The sequence below is a fragment of the Poeciliopsis prolifica genome, unplaced genomic scaffold, assembly GCF_027474105.1.
Source record: "Poeciliopsis prolifica strain line A6 unplaced genomic scaffold, Auburn_PproV2 SCAFFOLD035, whole genome shotgun sequence".
Classification (NCBI taxonomy): Eukaryota; Metazoa; Chordata; class Actinopteri; order Cyprinodontiformes; family Poeciliidae; genus Poeciliopsis; species Poeciliopsis prolifica.
Window position 1 is genome coordinate 5,334,280 of NW_026562410.1, and position 25,764 is coordinate 5,360,043.

The following is a 25,764-nucleotide window of genomic DNA, read 5'->3' on the forward strand; positions in this document are numbered from 1 at the left end:
AAGCGAGTGATTTATAACAGCTACTTCAGGTCTCTCCTCTCTACCACAGCAGCACCACAAACACATCCATTACGAAAGCACTGATGTTAATGGGACGGTTTGTGTGTGTGTGCAAGTTCATGTGTGTGTGAGAGAGAGAGAGCGATAACCAGATGCTTGTGGGTGAAAAGGAGGTGAAGGTTACCTGGGTGCTGGAGGTTTGAGCACAAGTTTCTTATGTTTTGCGTGTGTTCAATTGTTTTGGATTTTTTTTTTTTTTTTTTGCAGAGAAAACTCGTTTCCAAACATTTCAGGGTTTTTTTCCATTTTGTTCTGTTCTTGTGTGTTTGTGTGTGTGCTTGTGTTCCTCGCTCTGCTGGAGATACGCAGCCGAGGAGATGGAGTGATAAAACCCAGAATTGAGGAAAATACTCCAGAGAGTAAACAGAGGGAGCAAAGAAGAAATAAATAAAGAGGATGTAGAGCCTCTTGGTAATGGACTGGTGGATGCTGGGGAACACATCCGAGCTTGTGTGCATGCGCACATGCGTGTGTGTGTGAGAGAGAGAGAGTATATATGCTCAAACAGTGTGCGCCTGTCTCCTCTCACATTACCCTTTACATTAAAACCAGTCAGGAGGAAAATTACTGCAGACCTGGGCCACCGTCTGCCCACCTGGCCCCACAGAGAGAGGGCTGGACGTGCAGCCAGAGGATGGGATAAAGAGGGGGATAAGGGGATGAGGGGGAGGTGGTGAGAGGAGAGAAGGAGGGGGAGGTTGGTCAAGGGATCTGGAAAAGGTCCAGACTGCCCGAGGTACTGGTCCGAAGTCAAGCCAGGATTTCCTGTGTGTGCTTCATGGCTGCATGGGAACTCCATCACTGTTGTCATGGTTAAAGGGACGGGTCCCGCTTTCATTTTACACTCTCCTCTGTAATGTGGGAGGCGTGACTAAAAGTGCAAGTGAGCATTATTTTAATATCATGACTGCTGGAAGAGGAGCCAGTTCATAAACGTCTGTCTGTCTGGAAATGAGTGTCAACATTTTTCTGATGGTTGTCCCAAAGACGACAATTAACAAATAAACTGAGCCTATAGTTTAGATTTTAATGTAGAGTATTGCATATTATTTTGTGCAAATGTGATCCAGGAAGGACCTCTTGCACTGTAAGCGCTCAGATTAGTGTTTAATCCCTCTGTAACTTCAGTTCCAAATCCAAAGAGAGGAGCCTCCGGACATCCAGGAAGCAGAGAGAAACCTCCACTGGTCCATCACACAGGCAGCAGTCTGGCCTCTCAACCAGCTGCTTGCTCCAGGAGAGATTTGAGCATCTGTGGTGAATGAGGAACCGTACATTTGCAGAAACCAACAACAAATTGTGTTTGATAGATCCTGGCCTATACCATAAGACTGATTCATATATTTACATTATTCATGTTTATTGTAGCTAATCAACGCTACAACTTTACCCAATTTAACGTAATACATTTCTCAGTTCTGCTGGGTTAAATCGGTCCAAGAAATCCTTTAATCTCCATAGCAACCAATCAGATGTGCAAAGTGCCACCTTCGAGCCCCCTCGATTCCTCCACTCAGCTCCTTCAGACTAGCCAGAGGCAATTAGCAAACACCTGGTGGAACTGAGCACCTTCCAATAGGAGCTACTTCTCACTGCAACTCTGGTAAAAATGTTTTTGGAGGGTTAATAGAGGAGCCATATTGTGATGACTTCCTGAAGGCGGATTCTCAGAAAGAGCTGGAGTTTCTTAAAGAGACAGAGGCCCAATTTCAAAGTGTCAAGTTCAAAGTCAAATTTCTTTAAGTCACATTTGATATCTGCCTCCATTTTATAACTGGAGGTACCATAGTTACTTTATTGTGCTACAAAATGGGACAATGTGTCTGGAAAATGAAGCATATGATGTATGTAATTTTACCTAGAATGGACACTACAGACCATTGGACCTTTGAGAAAATTTGCCTAATTCAAGCGCATTAACCTGCAATTATTCATCTCAGTTGATAGGGACGAGTTAATTGAAACTGCTTTGCATGATATAGGGTGTTTAGCATTAAAGCATTTCATTACATTTAACAAGCTTATCCTGTCTCCTGTTAAGACCTTAATGGCCGAACTAAACTTTAGCCGCAGCAACAAATTATAGTCCGGCATATTGAAATGTCTACAAATGAAAAGATCAAGCTGAAAACAAAAACAAAAAAAACGACAGATTTTCACGTTTTAAGAGAGATTTTATTATCAGTGCTATTTTACATAGAAATAATACAGCCTTGCCCCTTCATTCCAGCCCCCCCAGCCCCTCCATATACCCCTTTAAACCGGCAGGCACTCACAGTCACCGAGCACGTGCACACTCCTCACACACGTTTGTAACCAAGAATTTCTGGAGAAAAGACACATTCTTTCTAGATCTCATACAATGTCCAAAAGAAAACACAAAATGATCTGAAAACAACAGTACAGGAAACTCAGAGGTGACATCGAAGAAGGAAGGACTGAGCTGAAATTGACAATTGAGTTAAATTTTCTTTAAAAAAAACAAAACAAAGAACAAAAAAAAACAAAACCAGGAGCCCTGATGAGACTTGGTTATGAAGTAGGGTAAGAAAAATATATTGAAAGGCTGTTGTCTTCTGGTGCACAAGTCGAACTTAGACCCCGTGCGCTTTGAAAAGGCGACCACTAGATGGCAACGCACGCCTCGGAGGAGACAGCCGAAATGTCACAGATGTTGTCTGCCCCCTCTTTTGTTTTCTGCCTTTAGAGGAAGGGGACCTCAGCTGCTGAAGGACATTCTCCATTATGGGTTCAATGTTCTTTTGAAAATCATTTCCATTAAAACATGTTTTTTTAAAAGGGACAGTAACAAAAGGAAGGTCAGGTGAAGCAGTGAGCGGAGCAGAACTATCAGGGCCGCCTCGATGGGTGTGATGTGTGTGCGTGTGTGTGTGTGTGTGTGTGTGTGTGTGTGTGTGTGTGTGTGTGTGTGTGTGTGCATGTGTGTAGGAGGGTACAAGTGTCTGTATAATTGTGTTCGTGTTTTGAATAATAGTGCAGACATCCTTCTTTCAAGTTATGATCAAGAACACTTTTTGTGCATTAAGGGACTCTAAGCCAGGATGTGTGAGGGAAAGTCAGTGCGTGTCTGTCACACGGCAGCTGTTGATTTGATGTTTTGTTTTACACAAGCAAAAAAAAAAACATTTAAAATGAGATTAAACATAGTGGACTGCGACTGATGCATTTGACTATGAGCGTTGAGGTCCAATATTGTCGTTAAGTGGCAACGCAGACATGAAGCGAGAATTGAAATTGCTTTGGAGCAACATTTTTTTCTTTAAACGTGGTGTGAAATTAAGAAAACTAGACATGTCCCCCCTTTGGTGTTTCTCACTAATGTGTTCCTACAGCACTAGAAGATCAGGGGAAGGCGAGAAGCATTTCTGCTGGATGGAATCTCCTATTCAGTCCCGTACCCAACAAGGGATATATGCTTTGGAGCGTCTACCGTGCAGCAAAAATAAAGTTTTTCCTGCTTCGTGTTGTTCTTTCCATCAGTTTTTTCCGTTGTTGAGATGAGTCTCTGATTTTAAAAGGTTCTCTGAAGACATTTCAGCTGTACTTTCCCCTTCTGATGACGTTGATACGTCTCCTGAATTAGCCGGGCAGACATTCGGCCCATGGTTGGTCCCTGGTTGTTATTGTTACTTTGTCCTTTCACCAGGCGCCTGTTTCGCCCATCTCCTGGCCCTGGTGGGACATGGGAGCGCTGTAGCTGGAGTTACTGGCCAAGGAGAAAGGGGGACTGGGTCCGCCCCCGTATGCGTCCCCAGGGACCGGCTGAAGGGAGCTCGGTAAGCCCGGTTCGGGACTGGGGGTTTCCGCGTGAGAGATCATGTCCGTGTACCTTTGGTCGTCTGATGGGTGGTGTCCGGACCCTTCTATGGCTCCGGGCCCAGAGCCCAGGATGTAGGGGGAGTCGGCCGGAGACTGGGCCTGAGAGGACGGAGGGCCATGGGGAAAGAAGTCGTAGTTACTCCCTGGTCCGTAGTAGTCGCCTTGGTATTCTGTGAAGAGAAACACAGGAGTTCATTTTTCCTCAAACTTTAAACACATAAAACATTCACAGCTCGCCCTAAGCAGTACGTGTGGCTTTACACACAGCTCCACCCCTACCTAAGTGGGGAAATTGATCATGTCCAATTTCTAACCAACCAGTCTCCAACAGCCTCATTTGAGTGTATAAACAACTCCACACCTCTCCACCTCAGTTCTCTCGCCTCCTCCACAGTGCATTCATCTCCCCCTCTCATTCAGCTCGCAGCCATGCGTGCGCCTCGATGGATTCTCCCACTGAAAACTTCTGGGTTTAGATTAGAAATTCCAAAATGAGATTCCAGTCTCCCGGCAGATCTGCCAGGTCCCGTCGACTGCATCTCTCTGTCACGTCTGATAGAGCTTTAGGCACCATCCTCGGCTCTGCTTCGCTAAGCCGTGCTTATTTCCAAAACCGCACTCTATTTTCAGCTCTCATCTGAGCTATGAGCGGCTTCGTTTTATCGGTTCATCTAAGCGTTATTTTTAATTACCCCGCCTGAGTTTTCGTCTTTTGTCTAACCATCAGTTCATTAACTAGTTTGTCCGTATGTTTGCACTTAGTTTCAATCCTGTTGAACCGTTTGTACAATGTTTTCTGCTGGCGGTAGGACATTATTAGTTTGGGTTTGTTGAAGTAAAGTTATTACTAGACAGATTTCTCTTACTTTACCTTAAGTCAACAAATTCTCAGAGCGACTGAAGACTAACAGCTCGTCAGATGGAAACCCAATTGCTGATTTTAGTTGTTTAAAGCCACTAAAGCTAATTATTCTAACAAGTTTTTGCAGATATTATCCATTCACTATTTCAAAACAAGGCAAACTGCGTTGACAATAGGCTGGTGGAAACCAGTCCCTTGCTTCGTACCGTAGGGTTTGGGCTCTTGGCTATTGAAAAACGATTACTTCCTGGAGGTGTGGACAATGTTGAAGTTTTAAATCTTACCCAGTCGCCAACATTAGACATCTGTAATGTGCCAGTTTGCTGCTATAAAATTGCCTGCTGTAAACAACCATGCTCTATAGCAAAAAGATAAGTGAGCCAACAAGATGGCTATTAAAGTTAACTCAATATTTAGATGTCCGGCCAAAACAGACTGAATGGCTTCGTTCACTTCGAAGCCTTTCAAATTAACGTCATCTTTTAAAACCCCTCCTGCTGCTCGCTGATTGAATTCCACAGGATAAATTGAGCTGAGTGGAAAAAAGCCCAGACGAAATAAGTTGAATTGCAAAGGAAGGAAACGATATGTCTATGTTGACAGAGTTTGTCAACTTGTCAGCTTGCTAGACATTCGACGTTGGCTTCACTTCTAAACTACAAGAAGAACTAGAATGAACCATTTTGTAAATGACAGCCACTTTGCAAATTCAAAAAGTTTACAACACTATTGGGAAAGTTGGAGAGGACAGACGAGCTGCACCGACGCAGCCAACAGCCTCAAAATAAAATAAAAATCAGGTTGTAATACGGACATTGTTCGGCTGGGAAAGACGCAATCCCTTGTGAAAAGTGTTATGCAACATGTGCAATAAACAATAAATCAATTGATCACATGATAAATTAAAACTATGGACCTCATTTTAATTATGGACTTTATCATTTCTTCCTGCCTTTTTCTCTTACTGTTGATGACACTGAATGAAAAAAGGCTCAACTCCGGTTCTCTCCACTGACCCTCTCTTCCTTTTTTCCTTAGTGTAATGCCCAGCACACACCACACAACCTCAGAGCTGCCGGCCAATTGTCAACCCCTTTTTAAAACCTGAGAGACACATTAGACGACAGAAGTCCTGGGTAAACGGTCTGATGTGTGGTGTCCAACAATGGGCACGAAATAATGACTACAAGTCCAGTTAACTAGTTTTAAAACCAGGCATTAATCAGTGCTTTACTACAATCTACCTGCAATCCAGTGGCTATTGTCAGTCCTGACTGAATGAACATCTTCATAACCTATTTATGTCATGTTAATGAGGAACAACTGAAAAGTTACCGGGTTTATCAACTGTGGTAGCAGTTGATTAACTCCTCCCCTGGTCATTTCTATATTCTTTGCACACAATGTTGAGTAAACATTAATGTTGTTTCCAATGTCCGCTGGACTTGGGATTGCGCCGTGTCAGCTGTTTGGGATTCTCCTCTGTAATTTCCCCTCAGAAAGCAGGAGGAGAATCATACTTTCTGATTGGCTACCTGTCACATTCAACAGACTGTGTTAACGCTCCCAGTAATACACCACACACTGCAGATGATCGGTCACGAAATCGGAAGCGACAATCTTAGAACCCCAACGTTCTAAGATTGTCGTTAAGGGGAAAATCGGGGCAAACCATCGTATAGTGGGAACTATTGCATCAGGTAGTCGGACTGCAGGGCGACATAGTATACAGAGTTCATCATCTGCACTCTTTTGGTTGAGTGTTTATTTCCACTTTGGTTTTATGTTGTTTAGTTGCTATTTAAGTAAATATTTTGCTCAGAGAGACTGAGAATCCATTTTATTTTAGTTTTTGATTGTTTGTTGATTTTGTTTATCAGTGTTAAATGCTCTTTTGAAAATAAAGTGCCTCTATCTTTGGCAGGAAAATGCATGCATCATTACATCGTTTCCATTAAATCGGTGTAAAAAGGTCTTCAAACAATACTATTGTTTATCACAATAATTTTTGAGCCAATTAATCGCTCAGCAAAATTTGTTACTGTGACAGGCCTAATATCACCAAGGCTGAACAGAGTTACGGAATACCCTCAGAAATTTAGGCAAGCTTCTGCTAATTTTAAAGGCTAGCAGCAAGATTCTCAAATCATCACTCATAAGAGATTGATATTACAGCATGGCGTGCTGTTCCCATGGATACAAAGAAAAACCAGTATTTGATTTCAGATGTCCTTCATAAAACAACTAAAGAAAACCTGAAATCAGATTAAATTGGTATTAGCAGATAAATTCATTTTTTCTGCAAATGGTGCTGCTTTCTTGCCACGTTGCTCTTGAAAAAGAGTTTGTAGATCTAACATGATTTTTATCTGGTTACTATTATTGTTATTATTGTTAAAGTTTCAGAGGAATCCAGATCAGAAATTATCCACAAAAGCTTGATAAGTGCAAAACTAGTAAAGGTTTACTAATAGAGTTTCAATTTCACAGATATAAAGATTTAAAGTCTAAATTTCATTTAAATGGAGAAACTGTTAGCTTTACATTAAGAATTTTACCACTTTTATAAATATTTAATGGTATAAAGCTTTTCCAAAAATAGGTAAGAAAACTCTTTTTGATACATTCGAAAAATCCAGATATTTTCTTCACCTCCAAATGTGAACAATCACAATCAAAACAATCTTGTTGTTTTGATTGTGCAACATCCCAATATAAAAAATGTGCATCTCAACAGAAGTTCCTACTGTTGTCCGTTTTATCCACAGTCACATACTGTCATTTAAAAGCAGCCAGTCGGATCTCTGAACACGTAGCTCAACGTTGAGCAGTTGTATTTTTTTCCGTCAGCTTTGAGGATTCAGACTCGGCACGAAGTTCATCATCTATCAAATTATGAAGGTAAACAACGCCTCCTGCCGCATCTTTCCGTGTGGCGCCTCCGTCAGCTTTGATTAATGACTTCTTTTCCCGGTCCTGTTAAAATTTGTCAGCATTGAAGCTGAAAAGTGACGCCTCGCTACCAGAATCCAGTCGTTTGTGAGTGGATTCCTCTCTTTGGATTAGCATGTTTTGTGTCTAACCTGTGACACTGACTGGCGTGTTTATACCTCTGAGAGGTCTTAGCTTTTGTTTTGACGCAGCTGTTCAGTTTGATGACACGGGGCTTTATTATCACTTGTCCCTCTACGAATACCGTTATTAGTAACACACATTTCTCAATCGGTTGACTTTGTAATTAAAGGTTTCATTAATTGATTTATAAGTAGGGAGATGTAGAGAAGCAGCAGATCTGGTTCTCAAAAGGCATTATGAATGACATTTTTTTTGTTAAAATTAGATCTTGCTCCATTCAGAGTCAGACGCAGGCTTTAAACCAAAGCTACTAGAGATACAAAGCATTGCAGGTAAATTGTGTCAGTCTAGCAACAGTCTTCAGTCAGAGGCTTCTTGAGATTTGATGGAAAACTGACTGCAACAGGACATCCTTCCTGCCGCCAGCATCACCAAAAAGTATTTGATCACCTTATATTTCATCTCAAATTCATAAGCGATTACACCTCCGCATTAAATTCCTGCTAAACCCAGATATGGGTTTTTGTGTAACTTGAAAGAAAACAGAAATATTCAAATAAATAATTCATGTGCAATCAGTCCCACACTGTAAGTCAAAACAATCTATTTAGTATTATTTATAAATCAATACAAAAGAAGTTGCTATCTTTAGTTATGTCATAATAACAAAAAAACTGAAAATAAGGTGCTTTAAAAAATCTAATTTAAGCACCTTCAAATATCACCAATATGTTTCAAATAAGCAAGAAATTAGTTTTAAAAATTTAAATATCCCTTGAAGTTGAATAATTAGAAGAATAAATTGAGATTTCACACCTCTACCTTGAAATCCAATATGGCTACCACATGTTTCGGTTTTGATTATGGATCGTGTGCACGAAGTGAATTAATCAGCAAATTTCATTAGTGTATGCAAAACAAATAAAATATATCACTCCCAGATAAAATTCTGACTTTAAACATCATGAGTCTTGTAAGTTTTGTTCCTTCCCTCAATAGGATCAGAGCCAATTCTGCTAAAATGACACATTGAGTACATAAGCTAACGTCTATATTTTGCTGTTCTTTACTTGTAAAGGTCCAAGAAAATTTGGCAGAAATACACAGTCTAGATTCCACCTGACTATTACAGTAAGTAGTTTCAAAATGCTAGCCAAACTTTTTCATTAATTAGGCAGAATATTTTTTGTAAATATTCCACACTGACAAGAAGCACGGATAAATCTAGAGTAAAAAACGTCTCTCTTTCACCAAAATAGGTTTCCTGTTGTCGTCTGCCACCTGGCATAATCAGTGCAGGCCTTTTAGGGTTTTTTTCTGAATTTATGTGTTGCTGAAATGTTTAATTAAATCATGAAACATAGACTGATCTCTATGTCTGAATACCACCTGTGAATCTCAGAATGCCATTTGAAAAAAAAGCGAGACGGTTTTCAGATCAGATTTGTGTATTTTTCATGCGGACAACAAGTCTGAGTCCTTTACAAACTATTCAAACAGCGTGACCATCAAATGTTTAAATCTAAATAAAACACAAATAACAAAAAAAAAAACACCTGTTCTTGTGTTAACCTTTTTGTTGCCTTTACTTTATGGATTCATTCATGGAAAAAATAATTTTGTAATTTTCTAAATTTTCCGAAAATGGTCCAACATACTTCATGGATTCGGACATGAATGGGAATGTTTACCAACTTTATTTTGGCCTGCAAAATAAAGCAATGTGATTTTGTTTATAAAAATTATCAAAGTCGGTTTTTTCATATCCAAGCTAGCATCAGCACTGCAGCACAGTCTGTCACTGCAGGATGTTAGAAAGGTTTCAGTTTAACTATTATGCTACAATTAAGACAAAATGTATGGGGTTTTTTTTCAACATTTTTTTATATGGTTCAGTTGGTAGATAGAGGCTAAACTGTCTTATAGGTTTTATTTGTGTTGATAATGTTGTAATTTATTAATATTAATAGTAATATCAGCTGTTGTTAGCCAATTTGACAAACGTTCCTTTGGTGTTGAGTTCTGTGCTGTCATTTCCTGCAAAAATTATTACGTTTAAGAAAGTTGTCATGTTAATAACTCAAAAAGGACCTGAATATTTATTTACTGCTCCAAACCCCTCGTTTTCTCTGCACACATGAAACATTTGTTAGGTCTTCTTTACCATTGTGCTACATACAGTAGCTGACACAAAACTGACCTTTGAACCCATTTATTGCTTAGTAGAAATCCAGTTCGATTTTTGGGGGTAGGAAATTGATCTAAAGAATGTCTTAGTTGCTCATAGGTGAAACCGCATGATCTCATAGTTAAAATTGGATCAATTTGGTTAAAAAGTGAAACTTTTATATTTTTCTTCACCAACAAAGAGCGGAGCCAGTGATATCGAGACAGCATTTTGTCAGAGAATAGTCTTTAACAGGCTGGATGTTTAACAGCGTTCTGGAGTGAAATTTGTGCCGTTTCCATCCAACAGGAAAGCAGAAATATGTAAATATGTTGTCATATTTACCAGCATTCCCTTGATTTTACAAATGGAGTCTTTTTCTTTTTGACGGACATTATTACCGCACTGTCACAATTGAAATCTAGAAAAGTGAAGGTGAAAAATGCTTTGGCATTATTGCATAGTTTAAGAACATTCTGGTGAATTTTATAGTCTAAACTTAGACCAGGCAATTTACCTGCTCTAACACTAAGACAAAACAGATACGAAGTCATATGTAATATGACTCATATGTCATATGTAATAGTAAACACTCAAACATGTTTACTATTGAGTCGTGTCTAAATAAGGTGTGTGTAAGGTCCTAATGAAGAAAATGGGTTTACTGTTCAGAGAGGAATCTCTGAAGTTGGTCATATTTTGTGATTTCTTTAAACATTTTTTTTTCTTTTTAGAACTGAAACAATAACCTGCGCTAAGTGTGAGACTAATAGAGGATTTAGGATGCGAATCATGTTTCTAATGTTTGTATTTAAGGATTTTGATAGATAGTTAGATGTTTTAAAAAAGACATATTCAATTATGACTTCAAAAACTTTTCTTATTTCTAGCAGAAATGTGTGAGACTGTACATTTTGGCATCGACCCAATATCAAGTAAATGCAGGGCCAGTATCACAATATTGATACCGATACTTTAAGTGTGATACTTCTGACTGATTTTTTAATTTAGTTAAAACTACAGAGAGAATTTAGATCAAGTTTATAGATGACTACAAAACACTAGAAGCACATTCACATGATGAAAACAACAGAAGAACAAAACAAAATTGTCTGATTTGATTCCTGAAGAAACTCAGTCCAAAGAATTATAATTTGAGAGCAAATAAAGCCAAACGTTTTTTCACGTGAAGTTGAGAGACTACAATGCAAAAATGACAAAAGTTCAAGGGGGAATCTGGGTCAACTTTGTCACATTAAATTGAGCCGATACCAATACAGACTGAGTTTCGATATTGCCGATATTTGGACCAATCCACCCACCTACAACTCTTAAAATAGTCACTCTGAATTTGAATATTTTTTTTTCTACTTCAAGAACCTCTTGCTCCATGAGTTTTAGAACCACTAAACCAAAAGTAGCACAAAAGGATTAAAACAACACCTATATTCTGCTGCTGCTTTAGACCCATTAACAATTACAAACCTCCATCTGCCTTCTGCCTCTCACCGCTTTTCCTGTTCTATAGTTAAACTAAAGCTATTTTGTCTCAGCAGCACTTTGAGCCAAGACCGACGTCAGATGCCCCAGATGTTGCACTCGCATTTCTCCAAGTCCCACCATATGTTCCTGGTCCGGAGCGGGGAGAAAGCAGGACCTACCAGGTTAGATATCCGCCACCTGATTTCAATTTCAGTGTGCTTTTGCCTTCGCACGCGCTCAATGAGAGGTGACGTTGGTCTCCCGCGCATGCTAATTATCTTATGTGCCCAACAGGCCCGCGTGCCAGTTTGGGTATGGAGCCCGTCCTGTGTGAATGTGAGATGTGTTGGAAACCGCAGACTATAATTTATACTCACAGGCGGCAGCATCAAGCCACACGCACACACACGCACACACAGGCATCCCTGACGAAGAGAGGCGTCGGCTCAGATAAAGGGGAATCGGCCTGTGCCGCCGCGCCACAAAAGGGTGTAAAAAGCGGCGCGCGGAGACAAGAGCGAGATGAGAGAAAAAGAGAGAGATGGACAGAGAGAGAGGGAGGGAGAGAGAGGCATAGAGGTTTTGTCCTCTGTTTCACCCCCTCCTCCCAGCTCGGTTCCTCGCAGCCTTGACGGCTCCACTTTATTGTGTCCTCAAAGCCAAGGCCCCTCAGGTAGGTGTTGCAGCTGTATGGAGACCAGAGCGCGCGCTCCGACTGTCCATCAAAACAATATGGCTCGTAAACATGACAGGTGCGTCCGCTTTATCTCGCCTGTTTAATTCGGTAGTTGTAGTTGTCGGTCAGTTTTGTGTTCAGATGTTCCTGTCTGTCTGTCGAGGGCTGAATTTCTTCTGGCAAAGATTTATTTGCTAATTCTAACCAGCAGGCGGGTGGTTCTGTCTGAGCAGTAGTGGCTTCTTCTTCCGGGTTACGAAAGTTCTCCAAGTTTTTTTGGTTGGATGTAGTGATTTCTACTTGCTCTTAAAAAAAAACTAGCAAAATTTATTTATTCTCATGGGAACAAATCTGGAAATCTAAAATATCTAAGGTTCACTAGTAATGGTAATTTTAAGTAGTTTGGTAAAGTATAATATTATGTATATTATATATATATATATATATATATATATATATATATATATATATATATAATATATGCTAATCCTTAACAAACTGCACATTGCTGACTATTTTGAGGCCACAGGCTAGAACCCTGGACTATTGATGCCACATTTTTCAACCTGAAACTTATAAAGCCACATGTTTTAATCAATAGATTTCAAAACTCTTACACATTTTGATGATAATGTGGGATAACATTTATATGTAATATAATGTTTAACTTGCAAACATCATATGGTTTTCTTTTGTTTCAATTATCAATAGATTTCCAAAATTTCTTAGGAAAGTGTCACGTTTTCAAACTTTTGCGATTTGAAAATGACCAACCAGAGACGGTTCCCTGCCATAAGAGTTCACACAATACATTTTCTTTGATTGCCAGGAAGCATGGGTCAGCATGAGATTACCACAGCTTGACAACCATGAGTAAACTAGTGGGGGAAGGGCAGCGCTGCACGACGCTATGATTCGAGAAGCCAGAGAAAACTTCAGTCGTTTCGTCATTGGCGTCGCTTTAAAAGAACTTTAAACTTTAGACATGCTCTCAAATTTGAAATCTAAATTTTAATCCCTTACTGTCGCCCTCAAAACGCTTAAATGCAAGTCAGGTGCCCAAAGAGGGTCCTGGGGGGCCGGCGTCCTGCGTGTTTTAGGTCTCTCCCTGGTTTAATGCACCTGGATCAAATGATGGCTCGTTAGAGGCCTCAGAAGAACACTGACATGCTGGTACCACCAGGGAGAGACCTGAACCATGCAGGATGCCGGCCCTCCAGGACCCACTGTGGGTACTTCTGATGTAAGTCAATCGGTTCATAAGGGCGCCGGCGTCTTCCTGATAGTTAAAGGAGTTCTGAGGTATCTTCATAAAAAGTCCATGACTTTCTGCAATGCAGGCATAACTAATCCAATACGAAAAAACGGTAGATGCACTTTGAGAGCATCTGCACACACATTTTATGCTGTCAATGTAAGATTTATTCGTACAGCAGATTTAAAAAATATATATAACCAGAAGTAGTTAAACCAATATAATGAGAGCCAATACAATCAGGTTACAAGTTAAAAGTTGTTCCAAGCAATGATTTGAAAATTTCTCTGTTCTGAGTTATGAGCTCATGAATTGATAGAACAAGGGTGGGCAATTTGGACTGAGAGCTTTATCGCGATCTAATAGCAATGCTATTGTGACAACAATAAAAATTATGATGAAAAGCTATTTATTGCTGTATGGCACAACATCATAGCTCCACAAAAAGATACTGTTCTCCAAAACAGATTCCATTTGAAACAGACTTTTACATGATGCTACTAACTTAAAGAAGTGTGGTTGGCATCACTAAGCTACACATAGTAACTCCATTTAGTTGCATTTTCAAATTTAGTGATATTTATTGATGCGAACAGCAGGGAAAACATTAAAAATAACATTTACAACAGAATCACTTGTTTTTTTAATCACTACTTGAACTTTATCGTGACAACGATAAATCAAAACCCTCATGATAAATGATAAACAATACGATAAATGTCCAGCTCCTATGACAGAGTATTCCCTAACGTTGGACTCTCGAAGAGAGACCCGAGTTTTCTCACTGGTGTGTGGATGTAGCAGAGATAATTTAAATAGGGTTGGAGACAAACTACTCAAAGCTTTGAAATCAAGTGATAAAATTTACAAACTCAATTTGGGATGGGATGAGAAACCAGCAAAGAGAAGCCAAGACTGACGTGATGCGTTCACAGTGGTCCAGTTGTGATGTGATAAAAGCATCAATAACTCTTTCCAGCTCTTTAGCAGGTAAATAGGGCTCAACCTTGGCAACAACTCGCAGATGGAGGAAATTTCACATCACATTCTTAAGACCTGGCCTGTCATTTGTCTAATCTGACAAGAACACCACACAGAGCATGATTCCTTTGAGATAGCAGGGTCTGTATGCGAACACTGCTGATATGCTGAGTAAATATTTATTCCAGATCTTTTATCTGCGACATGAAGCAATTCCAGAAGCTGCCTGACCAGCGTCGGCGTAAATTGTTTTCTTTGTTTCTCTCTTTTTTTCTTTCCGGAGACCTGTATCCTGGATTTTTTTTTTTTCTTCTGAAGTGAAAAGCTACCTTCCCGTTCACCTTTTGCTCTAATGGACGTTGTGTCATTGAGTTACCGCCATGGTATTTGTTCATATTTCATGCATTCTTGTCGATTCCAAACATCAACTCTGACTTAAAAGAGGAGATTCAAATCATAATGTACCAAATCACCCTCAGAAAACCAAGATTATCAACAAAAATAAACTTTTTTTATTTGATGCAACCCATAAATAGTGAAAAGTACTTTTTAAGTTCAATTACAGCGATTTAGCAAAATGTCACAAATGTACGTGTTTTCAGATAACCCAGAACCATTTTAAACGGAACTGTTATCATAGATTTTCCAAACAGACCTCTTCCTCCTAGTTATTTATGTATTTTCTTTATTTTTTGTCTTTTCAAACAGAAGAAATTGGATATTTCAGCCACACTTTTCTAATTAGGATTAAAAAAAAAACCTGTCTGAATCCCTGCATATCCTGCACCGGTTAACTTCTTTGCTGATGACATGGTCGTATTTAGAGCAGAAAATTAGTAACTTTGGAAAGCAAAGCTTCAGCAATATGTAGTTTATTGCTGCTTTTCATCAAAGAAAAGTGTTTCTTTATACGTAATGATGGCCACAAGTGCATTTTTTAGGCATTGTCCCAAAATTAAATGCTTTTTTAAAAAAATTTTTGATCAAATTTGTGGTTTTGACAATTAGCCAAAATACTTGTTTTTTGACTTTGATTTGTTAGCCGGGTATCTTGATTCCAACTGAATAGCAAGTATTCACTGATAAGCACTAAGATAAATTAACAAAAGTCTCCTTTTATTAAAAACCAACAAAATGCCTGGTGTGTGCCTGAGTCAAATTAAGGTCTTGGCTGTATTTCTGAACACAAAAACAAGTAGCTAACAGAAACTAGCCTGATATCCAAAAGCACTTTCATTGGACTGCGTCCACAACACCAGCACAACAAACCATTTATATCATGTCTTCCTGTCTTTCTTCTTCACTGATAATGTCAAGTTTTTGATACAGATCTTCAACCTGGATATGGATCGTGTTTGCCTGAGGTCGGATAAAAAGCGTGTGAAAATGAGTGAAAGAATTTTTCCCTTCCTACCTCCGTAGTAACCGTAGGGCCCAGGTCCTAAAATGTCCGGATCCTCCAGCCTGCCTCCTAGAGGCCTCATCCTCCTGGGGCCCCTGAAGAAGGCGTGGCGTCGGGCCCCCAAGGCGCTCAGCTGCTTCATTCGCCGCTCTTTGGATCTTCTGTTCTGGAACCAAACCTTCAAACAGCAACAACAAAAACAATGTCAGAGCTGATCAGTGGCTGTTTTTCCTGCAGCTTTTTAGCTTTTCATCTGGATTCTGTTTCTGAAACTCTCACGCACTTCTAAGATCCACCTGATCGCATCTTTCGCAGAAAAAGTAGACGATGCACAACTTCACTTTTTTTTTCTTTCTTTCTGTCTTTGTGGTACGGATCCATCTCATTTTTTGAGCTCTCTTTTGCAGAGTTTGCACTGAAAGCCGTCATCCCCATCAGCCTTGACTTTCACTCAAGTTTCTTCCTTCCTTGAAAAGCTCCGTATTCAAAACGGCAAAGGAGTGTTTTTGAAAAATAAAGGAAGGATTCACTTCTGACCTGTTTGGATTCCGTTTTAAAACACCTTTGCCCCCATTTGCACGAGTGTTTGTGCTTTCTTTTGTGATGCTTAAGTTTTTTGATCTATGAATTAACATGGTTCAAGAAACTCACATTTTTTTCTTTAAACCAGACTTAAGATTAAAAGTAAAGACAGCAGTAGACCGTGAAATGAAACTTTGGTTTAATTACAATAAAAGATTTACAGTACTAGGACTTCACTGTTAAGAGTTGGGAGTCTTTTTCTCTTTTTTTGTCGGTGCTGGAGCGCACAAGTAGGCCTCCACGACATTGGATGATAAATTTTCCCATTGGCCATTGCGATAATCGATAATATTGTTCTTTTGAAACCTTTTTAAAGTAACAGTAACGACGTAAAATGCCAGAAAACATTGTCAAAGATCACTAAACTTTAAATTCCCCTGAACATTTATCACCAGAACCGGAAGACATTTTAAATATCCAAAATAAACAACAGAGACGACATATAAAATGAAATATGAAATTTTTGTCAACAAAACTGCCCTTTGCAAAAGGGCAAGTTGAGACCAAAGCGCCAGACTGAAGACGTTTGTCATTCAGGTTTTAGTAGAAAGAGAGAAAAAAATTCATGCAAATGGAAATTATCGAGCTTTTAATTCATCATGCGATTCATTGATTTATTGCTTATTGCGTCAGGCCTAAGCACAACAAATTCAAACCAGACACAGAAATTGCAAACAGAAAAAAAAAAAAAGACAGAAGATAAAACACCCTTTGTTACGTTTTACAGTTTATAAAGGAGTTTTTCTCTTTGTTACTCTACTTTAAGATGAATCACAAAGCAACAGAAACGGTGCGCGCCCCCAACGGGCCCAGTGCCGCAAGTTCAAATAAACGGAAGAGAATATGCTTAAATAAACTTTCTTTGAAAATCAACAAAGGAGGATTTCTTTCTCTTTTTTTTTTTTGTTTGTTGAAAATTCGCAAAGCCTCCCGCGCCATATGGAGGAATGCTCTTTGCATTACAAGCACATAACAGGTCGCGTTTGCGCCGTTTGCGTCGCATGCTGCATAATGATGTATGTTCGCATCATGCTAGGCTACACCAGAGGCAGAATCCCACTGTGCTACAGATTAACAAAACAACACACACACACACACACACACACACACGCATACACACATAAAGAAACAGCCAAAAACCACTTAGGCTGTGCTCTCCGTGCTCCAGCGGCAAAGGCAACACCTGCTTATTGAGAACAATCGTCTAACTGTAGGGTACATTTTTATGGAAATGCTCTCGCTTCCCTTGAGAGAGCCTTGCTTAGGGATTACATCCACATGCTGGAGAAGCAGCGTGGCTCACAGGGCTCCCTGCGTCGAGAGCTGCGGTATTTAACACACACCGAACGAGGAGGGAGATGACGAAACGCAGCCTCCATTTTGGCTCTGAGCAATCACACACACACACACACATATAAAAGGGGTGTGGGGTGAAGGGAGGGATGGTGCGGCGGAATCACTGACTGACTTATTGACTGGCTTTGGTGATTGACTGTATGATTGAGCTCACACACACACACACACACATGTACGCATGCAGAAAATTGCCTGCAGTGTATGATATAGACAAGGCCGTGGAGATGCGGAGGAAACAGGCTGGAAGTGAGTAAGAGGGGAGCGGAGAGGTGGGAAAAGGGGAGGGCGGTATGTAAATCTGTGAAATCAGCGATAATTACAGTGAGTGCACAAAAAGCCACATCACAGTTGGCAGAGATGGTGCTAATCATCCTGACACAGTCTGCACCCAGACACCCGACTCGTGCATCCACACGTGCATATACGTGTGTGTCTGTGTGTGTGTGTGTATGAGTCATGGAGGATAAAAGAAAGCAGGAAACAATAGGCCTATGTGTGTGTGCGCGCACGCGCGTGTGTGTGTGTGTTACGTTGCACAACATGTTTGTGTCTGGGGTTCCTCTTAGCATTGGCAGGCAGTGAGGCTAACCTTTCTCTCATTTCATGGCTGTGAAACATGTATTATTTCCAAATAAACTGCCGCCTCCAGTGTAAACATGGTCTTTATCATTCCCAAAGCAGCCTAGAAAGAAAGGGGGATTATTTTATTTTTCAAGATTAAATTAACCTTTTGTTTCAAGGATAAACTTTAAAACTGTACCCTGGTATTTTCTTTCTTTTCTTTTTTTTTTTTTGGTACTATTTTAAATGTTTTTATGACATTTGAAGAAAATCTAAACCGAAGAATAAAATGAAAGCAAAATGTTCAGAAATACTGAGTTTCATAAAAATGTCACTTTGAAAAGCTACAGTAACAGTCGGTTATAATAGAATTAGAAACTATGACATCTTTGGACTGTTTTAGGAAATCATTTAAGCTGGTTAATCAAAGTTGCACTGATATTTTGAATCGTTTTTTAATTAAATGTTTTTATACTCTCTTTTTTTTGTTACGGTTGTGAGTTGTTTTTGTTTTTATTATGAATGCTTGCTGTAACCAACACTACTTTTAACCATACATTGAGCGCATATGCATGACCTATATGCATATCAACATATAGGTCATATATGTTGTTAACTGTATTTTTTTATTATTTATTTCTTCCATCAACCTGCTAGGAAATTAGATGAAAATTAGCCTCTCCGGCTAAACCTGGCATATTTACATGATGTATTCATGTTGACTAATATGTACTGTCCTCTTTAAAATAAATAAATAAATTGAAGCTAATATAATAACAATAACAATAAGACAGTGAGTAACAAATCTAACAACCAGAAAATACACAACAATAAAGGTAAAATAATATGAACATTTGGCAATTAGCATTTATTAAACAGACTTACAATTCCTTAAATATGTGGTTTGGAAAAGTTACATTTTTGGTAGGTTTGAAGCTATTTTTCACCATAAATATTCTTTAACTGTAATTGCGTTTGTAGGTTAAACATATAAACAGGCCGTTCCTGCAGCCATTGTTATCGTTTTATCATTATTACCTAAATAGGTCCATAATGTATAGACGTAAAAGAAACATTTCACACGGCGTGCAGCTGGTAAATTTGGATCTGTAACCCCGCTAATGGTCCACATCATGTTTTGACATTTCTCTTACAGATAATGAGGCTTTCAATTAAACGTCCCGCACACTTCGGGAAAATTAAAAGGTAATTTTACTGATTTATAATCCGTCATTTGTCTCCAATTTGTCTTTGTCTTGGCGAGTCCGTCTCGCCCACGGTGGTTCAGCAGGGACGGTGGCGCCACCAAGGGGTAGACCAACCCCCATGTGGTCCAACGGTCCTGTGTGCGTCTTTGGTTTATGACTGTGATTCTGTTTTTCAGTTTTAATGACTTGCAACTGTAAATTTTTAGAGAATTTTTTTTATCGCTCATTCATGATGTACTGAAAATAAAATCTCTGCGGATTCTGCTATAACTTGCAAGTTTGGGGTTGCCAACCCCGTGTCCCCCCCATCTGGCCCATTATAAACTTCCTAGAGACGCCCCTGCTTTACAAAAGCAACCTTCCAAACTTACATTGGAAACATGTAAAAATGACAATATTACCAGCCATTTGAATGTGATCAAACAAAGCTTACCAATTCAGACATTTCATCAATATTTGCTTTGAATAGGCCAAAAGCGGCTTCTGTCTAAACAAGATGAACAGGTGGGCAAAGAATGAAACGACGTTCGGCTGAACGCGGTTGTGTTTTGCTTAACTGGCCTCCATCTTTGTTTCTGCTCGGCAGGTTCAGTTTTTAACCGATTATTCTGGATTAAATAAAGACAAAGAGAACAATAATAAATAATCGGAGAAAAAGAGTCGATTTGACCTCCGGGGGTTCAAGGTTGCTACATTTGTGTCAGAGTCTCAATGCGGAGTCTAATTATAGTAAATCATCTGCTAATAATAATAATAATCTGAGTTTACCTGGATGACTCGCATGTTCAGCCCCGTCTCCTGCGCGAGCTGCTCCCGGATGTGGCGCGTGGGCTTCGGCGTGGCCACGAACGCCGCCTTTAACGTCTCCAGCTGCTTGGCCTTGATGGTGGTCCGGGGCCCCCGCCGCTTGGCCCCGGAGTTCTGCTCCTCGTTTTCAATATTGTTCGTTTCCTTATCTGAGGACGTGGAATTGTCCGTCTCCTTTATGTCGTCCTGTATCGGGTCCTGGAGATCCGGTGATAAACTCCTATCTGTGCACGACGAGACTGCAGGGCGGGAGGGGGGGGGACCCCCGGGGGGTCCCGGGTGGGTGGGGTGGAGTGGGGGTGGTGGGTGGAGGGGATGATGCGAACAAACAAGGAGGGAAGGTCACGATCCAAAATGTCAAGGAGGGAGGCAGAGAAAGGGGAGGGGAGGGGGGCGGTTTAATTTTAATTAGCCCAGGTGTTTAAAAAAAATTAAAGCAAGAAATCTGAATGTAAAATTTCAGCTAATGCTCATTTTGAACAAAATATTCTCTTTGACGCTTTTGTGACGAGAATAAGAAGCTGTTTCATTTCTCACCAAACACACTGAACAACAAACTAACTCGATAATATTCCATATGAAAATAACCGAGCAGCTTCAGCATGCAGGGTGGATGCTGCCCTTCCGTGTGTGTGTTTCTTTTTTTTTTAAAGGATGAATAGACAAGAAGAGGAGCAGCAACACTATTTCCCCCCCTCAGGCCCACCCATGCTGCACATATCCAGAAAGCTATTGTTCTGTTGTTTTGTTGTCCTGTTGTTTTGTTGTTCTGTTGTTTTGTTGTCCTGTTGTTTTGTTGTCCTGTTGTTTTGTTGTTCTGTGGAGGTAAATATTGAAACTATCCGTCCCACCAGGTTGTGTGGAAACGCTCTCCACGGACACCCAGCTTTGTTTATCCCCTTTATTTCTCTTGATTTATTTTGACTTTATTTCTCTCTCCTCGCCACTCAGACCTTAACGCGCAGGCTTGGAACGACTCTACTCCACACAAAAAAATAAAATAAAATAAACAAATAAAATTTACCTCCAATGAGCGCAGCTGGGCTGCTTATTATTATTAAAAATAATAATAATAATATCATTTTATGTTATTTATCTATTTTTGCGACGTGGCTCACCTGAGTTCAGGTTGACTTCCTTAATGGCCCCGGAGCTCAGGTAATCTTCTTTGCACACGAACTTGTTTTCGTCGATCACGTAGAGCTCCTCTCCCGTGGACAGCTGCTTGTTACACACCATGCAGGTGAAGCAGTTCAGGTGGAACACCTTGCTGCGCGCTTTACGCACCAAGTCGTTCGGCGAGATTCCCTGCAGACAGCCCGCGCATTTTGTGCCAAAGCGCCTGGACACACGGAAAGAAAAAAAAAATATTTATATATAGAATCAGATTCGAATCTTTTCTCACTATTAAATTCCTCTTTTTGTTATTTAAAGCATTGATTGTGTGTGTGTTTTTTTTTCCCAACATTTTGTGTGTATATCTAAAAATGTGTTTTATAAATCATTGTAACATTTTGTTCAGCGGATAGAAGAGAACGTTTCCATCTGGTGTGGCTGAAGACAAAAAAAGAACGTTCTAATGACGTGGTTTGAGTTCAACAGTGGACCAAACACAGCCTTGCTTTCACTTTTTTCCCCCTGATATCAGACATAAAATAATCTGTTTTCCCCAGCTAAAAATACATACATATATTTATATGAAAGGAAATGAAAGTTGAGAAAACGTCAGCGTAAAGACGCACGTGCACGTTGCTTTTAAGGTTGTTGGAATTGAGAAAAATGACTTTTTCTTTTTTTCTTTCTTTCTTTGTTTCTCTCTTTCTTTCTTTCTTTCTTTCTTTCTTTCTTTCTTCCTCTTGGTTAATAGGTGAAAGGTGAACACGCGTTGTGAAACCTTTCGATGTATTTATCTAGCTTCAAATTGGGACCCATATGGGATTAAAATAAATAAATAAACAACAACAACAAAAAAAATCTATATCCAATACATTTTTCTGGGCCAAATAAAGACAAAGACGGGCCGCCCTTCAGCAGAAAATGACGTCTTCCAGGTGAAGTGCATTATTTCATAAAGATGCAGCTTTTATTCCATTTATTATGAAATATATTTTTGTCTTTACGTTAAATATGAGGCCACAATAAACGCTTATTATAGGGCAATTAAAAAAAAAAAAAAACGTGATTAATATAAAATAAAATTAAACAGTTATTGTAATAAAAATATATTTAAAATATATGTTTATTGTTTTTGTTATTATTATTGCGAGCTGATTCATTCTCCCTCTGTGATAACAGCAGTAATAATAATACAGGGAGCTCATTTTGACGGAGGCGCTCTGACAATAACCCCACGCAGAAACGCATTAGTGACAATCAACACATTGTAGCCGCGGATATATTATGGGATTAAGCGGAGTGGGGGAGCATCTTAGCGTGGAAATCTTCTTCTAATCCATATTCAGCCGCCTAAACAGTGGGACGACTCATCAGCTTGATGCACAAATATAGCGCCGATAAATCTGATCCTGCAAATATAGGATGGGATGGAGACAAAAAAACAATAAAAAAAAATACAGTTTTGCTGTTGTTGCTTTTTGTTAATTGTCACGGAATTCCATTGACATTTGTGAAATTTGCAGCTGTTTGAGCCTTTGGAGTGAGAGCAAGCTGCCTGTATTGTGGAGCATTGTTTTATTTTGTTTGGTTTGGTTTGGTTTTTTTGTTTTTTTTTTTTTTTTTTTTTTACACCAATCTGAGTTTGTTTCCCCATTGCAATGGGATCGCTTCACCGTGCGCCTTTCACATGCATGGATCCCCCCTCCCCACTCCCTCTGCCCCCCGACTCTCCACAACAACAACAAAAAAGAAAAAAAAAGAAAAGGCCACAACACTACTTACACAACAAATGGACACATTAGGGTGATTACTGTTTCGCCCGGCTAATGGCTGGGCCATTTAAATCCAGCGCGCTTGATGGGGACCCGCAGTAATATGATGGCCAAGGCCGCGCGAGGGGCCAATAACAGCCCGGCCCCCCGACTCAAACATGGGGGGGGAAGGGGAGAGGGGTGACGCGACTTACATGTCATTAGACAATTTGGGAAGAGTAGGACAGTCACGTTGAAAATGACAATGATGCGACAAAAACAAGGACTTCACTTATATTATATTATATCACCCAATTACCTGGAACACCTTTTTTTTTCTTTTTTTTTTCAGTGGGGTTTTGGGAACCAGTTAATGGCCTGATGGATGTTTGGGAAGTGGCACCAGGAGCTGAGAGTGGACTTTAAAAAAAGAATTAATAATAATAGTAAAGCAACAAAGCAGTTTCCGCCTAAATAGAAAAAAAGGAGCATATTATTTATTTAAAGCTATTTTATCAATTGGCTTTATAAGCGAAACGTGACTGCACTCCTTATATTTGTTTTAGATTGAACTTCATTTAGTTTTATTGGACTTATTTTAGTTTTTATTAATAGGCCACGGTATTCATATATAATTTGTTTCTTTTATTGATTTGATTTTAGAGGTGAATTGTTTTATTCTGATCATCTTCAGTTCGAAACTGATTTGTTTTTGATCCAATATGATTGAGATTGCGATAACATTTTACGTTTGGGCCAGATTTTTTTTTATTTTGTTTTTTTTTGTTTTTTTTTCGCGTGCAATTTAACAACGTGACCCTTAACTATCTACGCCAAAAAAAGAAAAAAAGAAAGAAAAAGAAAAAGAACAAGAAAAAGGGAAGAAAAAAAAAGAAAAATCCTCCAAACAGATTCCAGTCTTTTGTCCGCGTTACCTGAAAAAGTCAATTTTGCAATAGAGCTTTCCGTCCCGGGAGAAGCACTTCTCGGTCAGGTTGCAGTTGCACTCGCAGCACTGGACGCACTTGGCGTGCCAGGCTCGGTCCAGCACGTGAGCAGGAACCGGTCCAGGATGGGCCGCTCGCAGCCGGCGCAGAGGACCATCATGTTGCCGGCCCGTGAGGCGCCGAGTGCCGACCTCCCCGCTGCACGGACTGCGCTGCTCGGACTGGGGCAAGTCCGCTCTACGCGGAACCACGTCTTGGCTCCCGGTTGGTGAGCTCTGCCGGGGTGAAAAGTGGAAGACTCTCCCCCAACCCTTTCAATCCACCAGAGGAAGAAAAGAAAAGAAAAAAGGAAAGAAGTCTTCCGGTCCTGAGTCCTGGGTCGGGATGCTGTCACCAATCCACAATCCAGGAGAAGAAGAGATTTCAGGGCTGCGTGATGCACAAACCAACCATATTTTCTTCTCTCTTCTGATCCTTTCAAACACCTAAAACACCATCTTTCATTATTAGTTTAGTTATTTTAAAAAATATATATATAATTAATTAAAATAATCTCCTCATCGCTCGCGCCTTGTTTTTAGTCCAGTAATTTCCTCCGGGCTCACCTCACGTTGCCACTTTCACATCACTGTGCCTGGGTTATCATGAGAGTGTTTTTTTTTTTTTTTCGCCTTGCGCGGAGCTGCATCCAGAGCTCAGATTGGACGAGGCCCCTGTTAATTCCTCGCATCAGACGAGCCAATCAGAGCGCAGTTGTCATGGTTACACGCTCATAGCTGTGTGTGTGTGTGTGTGTGTGTGTGTGTGTGTGTGTGTGTGTGTGTGTGTGTGTGTGTGTGTGTGTGTGTGTGTGTGTGTGTGTGTGTGTGTGCGTGCGTGTAAAGCCTCCGAGCCAGGACCCCGGAGCGCAGAAATACCTGGGCCCCGTTTGTGTTGACGCCGGTTCATGGAGACTTCACAGCTGAATTCATTCACTCTGGAGATTCATGGAAGCACAAATTAAACACACACACACACAAATGATATTAGAAGTTATCCAAAACAATGCTTTCTGATTCATACCCTCAGCGGCCTTGTGTGACAAGAGGAGGAGGAGAGGGAAGGGGGGGGGGGGGCTCGGGGCCTTTCTCATGCACGCAGCTATTTACAGGGAAATGCGATGGATTAACTGGAGCTTATCAATGGGGAGAGCCTGGGCACCTGGTGCGTTAACAGGGCGGCCCCAGCCGAGGGGAATTTCAATATTTACCAACAGGCTCGTTTTGTTAGTTGCAGTTAAGCAAACAAGCAAAGAGGCTAATTCGTGTAAGTGGACGCAGGAGAGGCTGGTTCTGCTCCGCCTTAACGGGGCCTTTATATCTACGGTCTCGTTTGAATGACTGCAGGTGTGAATTTTCACTCATTTTACACCACTGAGGTCATTGAGGACGGTAAGGAGAGTTAAATTGGGAAGATGTTAGCTTAAATACACGATGTTAGCTTAAATACTAAATAGCTACATAATGTTAGCTTTAATACACGATGTTAGCTTAAATACTAAATACATAATGTTAGCTTAAATACATGATGTTAGCTTAAATACTAAATAGCTAAATATTGTTAGATTAAATACACGATGTTAGCTTAAATACTAAAT

The 25,764-nt window shown here is 40.1% G+C and overlaps 1 protein-coding gene across 1 annotated transcript; it reads right to left on the bottom strand.

Moving 5' to 3' along the window:
* Positions 1-3,230: 3,230 nt before the first annotated feature.
* Positions 3,231-24,660, bottom strand: LOC129374188 (LIM/homeobox protein Lhx5-like). The gene is given in 6 exon segments (XM_055052458.1): positions 3,231-4,070; positions 15,813-15,978; positions 20,276-20,553; positions 21,433-21,656; positions 24,117-24,234; positions 24,237-24,660. Coding segments are annotated over 6 exon segments (1,188 nt in total). The 5' UTR covers positions 24,289-24,660; the 3' UTR covers positions 3,231-3,720.
* Between the last annotated feature and the right edge of the window lie 1,104 nt (positions 24,661-25,764).